The 5080-nt window shown below is 57.6% G+C and overlaps 1 protein-coding gene across 2 annotated transcripts in view; it reads right to left on the bottom strand.

Moving 5' to 3' along the window:
- Positions 1–6: 6 nt before the first annotated feature.
- Positions 7–5080, bottom strand: part of PSD (pleckstrin and Sec7 domain containing) — a 16227-nt gene continuing 11153 nt past the window's right edge. For both annotated transcript variants that reach the window (XM_005878249.2, XM_005878248.2), the window contains exons 11-17: positions 3490–3533; positions 1874–2064; positions 1717–1787; positions 1480–1637; positions 1163–1307; positions 752–895; positions 7–312 (exon numbers count right to left, since the gene is read on the bottom strand). In XM_005878249.2, coding sequence (XP_005878311.1) covers positions 82–312; positions 752–895; positions 1163–1307; positions 1480–1637; positions 1717–1787; positions 1874–2064; positions 3490–3533 — 984 coding nt within the window. In that variant the 3' untranslated portion in view covers positions 7–81. The remainder of the gene's footprint in view (positions 313–751; positions 896–1162; positions 1308–1479; positions 1638–1716; positions 1788–1873; positions 2065–3489; positions 3534–5080) is intronic.

Below are 5080 nucleotides of genomic sequence, written 5' to 3'. Positions count from 1 at the left end.
TGCCCGAGGCCGGCCCGGGCTCGGGCAGGGCCATGTCATGCAGGTGCCCAGGGGGCACCCCCTCCCACTCTCACCCCCAACTCAGGGCTTCCGACGCCCACTGCCTGCCCCTGCCCGAGGCTCTGAGCCATGACATTGAGCCCGGGGCTGGCTGGAGACATTGGGCTGCAGGGAGGGACTGGAGTGAGGTGGGAGGACTCCATCCTCTGTGCTGCCAGCTTGGGCCAGTGCTGCCTCTACCACGTCCAGCTCTTCACTGCCCGCCTTCAGCTTGACCCGAAGCAGTGCTGCATATGTGCCATAGCGGGATTTCTGAGGCAGAGGGGCAGAGGCTGTGAGCCAACTCTCCACCCTCTGCCCATCCCACCCCATCTCTACCCCGTCTGGACCAAGGAGGGATACCTAAGAAGGTTAGGAGATGGCAGGTTCTTGCCCACTCTGAACCCCCAAGGATGTGACATGATCCCCAGTAGGTTGGTGGCCCTCTATGGGCTCTCAAGATTGCCAATTGTAAGAGCCAATGTTTCTTGAGCCTTTACCAGAGTCGGGAAAACAGCACTTGACAGACATCTCACTCATTATCCTAGTGAGTACAGAATAGTCTCCCTGTCCCACAGAAGGGGAAACTAAAGCTGAGAGGGATTAATAAGCAAGACCCGGTCCCACCCTTAGGAGTCCATGCCCTGAACCACTAGCCTGACCTGCTAATGGAGACAGGTGGCACACAGGTGCCCAGGGCCGGGAGGCTCACCTCAAACTCCAGGTAGGCCTCCTTCTGCCGCTGCTCCTCAGCCTCCTTGCCCCGGGCCTTCTTGCCCAGTAGGGCAGCCTGGTGCTCCTGCAACTCACTTGCCATGGCCTTCAGCTTGGCCTCATGGGTCCGCACTTGCTCCTCCTAGAGGCAGAGGGAACACGGTCAGGGTTACTCTAGCACACACAGTGCCTTTGTGCAAGTTTATTTAAAAGGTGCCCCTTTCTCAGGATGAACAAACGACTATGTCTGGATTCACAGCCTGGCAAGTAGAGTGGCCGCTGGGTTTCAGCCCATTCGCCCCCACCACCCCATGACCAGTGTCCTAATCATAGCCAGCAGTCTTGACTGCAGTTGGCCTGAGCCTGCCCTACTCCATCCCACTGGCCAGGGGGACAGAGCTGGGAGTACCTGGGAGAGGCGGGTGGCAGCGCTGGGCAGCAGAGGGCGGCTGAACTTCTTCTGGGAACTAACAGCAGCTGGGAAGGGGGGTGCAGAGAACATGGCGGCCACCACATTGATGCGAGTGATCCAGGACTGCATCTGCTCCAGGCTCCTGAGGAGAAAGCACAGCTACTTGGGACCTGAGCCCAGGATTCCTACTCAGGAGGGCTAGTCCTGGCTCAGGATGTGGCCTGCGGAGGAAAGAATCCATCCAGGAACAAGGGAGGGGAGCAAGCTGGGAATGGAGAGAAGCGGCCTGGGATGGGCAGGAGGAAGGCACTCACGAAGCCTGGAAGAGGAAGACCCGCCAGTCAGCTGTGCGCAGGTAGAAGACGTGGGGCCTCTTGCTGTAGTCCCTGGCGCGTGTGGCCAATGCGTGGTGGATGCTGATGGCATTCTTAAGCTCTGCCTCCGATAGGGCCTTCCCAGGCTGGTACTCCTCCTGCAGGAAGCCCATCTTGTCCTGGCCACAGTCCCAGCCTGGCCCAGCCCAGCCCCCACCCCTTGGGCTGGCCCCGCACCTTCTGCAGGTAGAGGATCATGCCCTTGAGGATCCCATGGAAGCTCTTCCAGCCCCGTTTGCCCCGAGGTGCTGGGGGGAAGGGAAACAGGTCACGGGAGGCCTGGGACAGGCCCGCTCCCTTCCATTCCCCCAGACCCTCGCACCAGGCCACGTACTCTTCCTGCAGTCGGGGTCTGCGTGCACCTTTCGCACCAGGGCCCCGTGCTTGTAGACCGCGGCCCCAGGCTCGGGAGTCAGGTCCAGGAAAGGGCTGGAGCCGCTGCCACTGCCCCCGCTGACCCTCTTGATGACCTTGGGGTTGGGGTCGGCCAACTCAGACAGAGAGCGTCTCAGCTCCTCCTCGTCTCTGCAGGTGTGATCACCTCAGAGAGGGCTGGCTATGAAGCCACACCCTCCCCTTTCAATCCTGGCCCCTGCTCACCCAGGAAAGCCCCTCTAGTGTTTGTAGACAGAAGGGCTGGGGGAGCTGCTGCTCTCAAAGGGTGTGGCTCCCCTCAGCCTGAGGCACCTGGAATCATAGTTCCCACCTCAAACCAGGTCTCCCCACTCAGATCAGGGCTCCAAGAGGCAGAATGGCTCCTCAGATTACAGCCCCCAGGTCTGTTCCTTCCTCCCCTCACACGTAGCCAACCCCATCTTCTCCATTTCTGCGCGCGCACACACACACACACACACACACACACACCCCTCATAGCCTTCTCTACCAGGACAGACATATGTCTGACTCAGCTGTCTCAACCACACCCACCACCAGCTCACAGCTTGTTGGCAAAATGGTGTCAGAAGTAGCTGCTTCCTAGTGGTCCCCTGCTACATCCCTATCTGCAGGCTCTGTCAGGTATCATCTGACAAGTGATTCTGTCCGTCACTCGGAGCTCAACCTGCAAGCTCCCTATTGCCACCCACATGGAGCCTATAATACATCCCTACCAACACTCTCTCCTTCCACATTCCAATCAGGCCTGTCTCCTTAGTCTCCCCACCCCATACATCACTTCAGACATCACATATTTGCCGCCCAAATGTCAACTTCCCTTTTTCTCTTCCCAAACAAATGTTTCCCCTTTCAAGTCTTGCCCCCCAAGTCCCAATCCTCCAAGAAGCTTTCCCTGTACCCCAGTCCTAAGCTCTGCCTCCTGAGGTCTTCTCTCCCACCTGCTGGGAACTCCCATCTAAACTGAGCAGTGGCTGGACTCTTAGCAGATACTAGAAAATACGTGATCTGTTGACTGTTTAGATGGGGGCTCTACCCTCAGACTGGGGGGCCCAAGGCTAAAACGGGGCCTTCTCTCTCAGATGGGCTCTTCAGGAAGTCTCCAAGACTTCTTCTGAGTCTCTGTTTCCACTGGGACTATACCAGTAGACAATGTGGGCCCTTGTTCTGTGACACTTAGGGCTCCCTAGGACCCAAGAGGGGTCTCTCATGCTATTGGCCAAGGGGCCCTACCTCCAGAGACTTCTGTTTTCCCACTAGGATTGCCAAGGGACCTCCCCTTCTGCAACCCTCCTCCTAGGCCAGCTGACAATGGCTACTTACCCCAACCCAGCTTGTCATAACAACCCAGCTAGAGACAAGACACAGAACTCCAAGTCCAGGCAAGCATCTCCAAAGAAGGAAGTGAGGCAACTTTACTGCCTCTCATGGCCTCACCCACCTCCCCTGCCTCACACCCCCAAGACTCCCAGGGCCCACCTCAGCTCTCTCCACCTCTCCAGGCAGACTCTTCCCCACACCCACATCTCTACCCCACCACACAGCCCCAGAACTCACATGGCCCATTGCAATTTTTCATTCTTGATGGAGCTGTACAAAGCCTGGGGAGGGAAAAACAAATCAGGGCAGTGTGGGTCAATCCTGGAGGAAGGTGCATCAGGTACCCCAATGCCAGAGCCAGAGCCCTCCCTCCCATATGGGGGAGAAGACAGAATTGAGGGAGAGGGCAGTGGGGTGTAATGACCAAGAACACAGGCTCTGGAACGGAGTACTTGGACCCGGGCCCAGCTTTGCCACTTCTGCAGCAATGCTTTAAGCAAGTATCCATGGGGAAGAACACAGTACCACGTGTTTAATGAAGGAAAAGCCATTAGCACAGGGTATCCTCATATGTGATTGATGCACAATTAATGGCAACTGCTAATATCTTTGTTGTTATTGTTAAGAGGTCATCCTGCTCAGATCCTTGGTGGGAGAAACAGCTCTGGAGGGAATGGAAAACAGTATTTCAAGAAGCTCTCCTTTTCCCAAACGGCCATGCTTTGGGCCTGTTTTACAGCCTAAAACCACACAGAGCACATGGGGAAACTGAGTCCCCGGAATGGGAACTCACTGTCACTTCCTTCCTCGGCCAATGAGAACATACTCTGAGGGCTCCCAGCCCCAGGAAAGCTGAAAGCACCCCAACCCAGACTGCCCCCCAAGCCAAATGCCAGGGTGGTCTAGCCCCAGCCGACTCCCACACCTCATGTTACTAGGGAGTGAACATTAGTTTAAAAGGCAGCAGTTTCAGCTTCCAACCCCTGCACACGCCAAACTCCCTGTGGATTTCTCAACCAGTCACTTTCCTTCAGTGCAGCTGGCCTGGGGGGCCTGTGGGACCTTGTGGTGGTCAAAGGAGAGAACGGCTGGAGGAGTAGCATAGGAGACCCCTCTTCTTGGGAGTGGCCTGCAACATGGGTCCACACTAGGGCCTCCACTGTGGGGTGCTTCCCACAGCCTGTCTGTGAGTAGGTGTGCCCCCAGCATGTCTGTGTCAGGCTAAGCGTGTGGCGTGATGCTGTTTGCATGTGAGCTGGGTGCAGTGGTGACGTAGGCACCTTCTCTGTGCTGGGACACAGCCTCCCCCCAACACACCAAGGCCTCTGACTCTCACTGCCCACGGCCATGCAAAACAGCCCCCATGAGCACACCCTGTCCAGCGCTGAGTACACCCCACACACAGCACGACCAGGCTTATGCACACACAGCTTCCCAGCACACACCCAGCCCAAACCCAGCGTAGCTTGGACTCTAAGCCTTCACTCTCCAACTCTCTGGCCAGGAGGCTGAGGTGGCCACCGACATCCAACCCGCAATCCTTGTCCCCAGCCTTCCAGTTCATCCCCTGCCCTTTTTGGCCCCCAACCACATCTCCCTTCCAAAGTCCTAACCCCCTCCGTGAGCCCCAAGTCACGCTCCCATCCAGAAGATCCAAAGGCCCTTTAGTTTGAGGTGCCCACCTTGATCAGAGGGTCTGTGCTCTCCCCCCTGCAGTCCATGCCCATCCCCGGCGACCCGTGGGCTCTGTCCCTGCTGGGCACCCCGCCTCAGCCCCACCGGTGCCCTCCTCTGCGCGTTCTGCCTCGGGTGCCTCCTCCCTCCAGCC

The sequence above is a fragment of the Myotis brandtii genome, unplaced genomic scaffold (assembly GCF_000412655.1).
Source record: "Myotis brandtii unplaced genomic scaffold, ASM41265v1 scaffold550, whole genome shotgun sequence".
NCBI lineage: Eukaryota > Metazoa > Chordata > Mammalia > Chiroptera > Vespertilionidae > Myotis > Myotis brandtii.
This window is presented reverse-complemented; position numbering and strand designations above follow the sequence as displayed.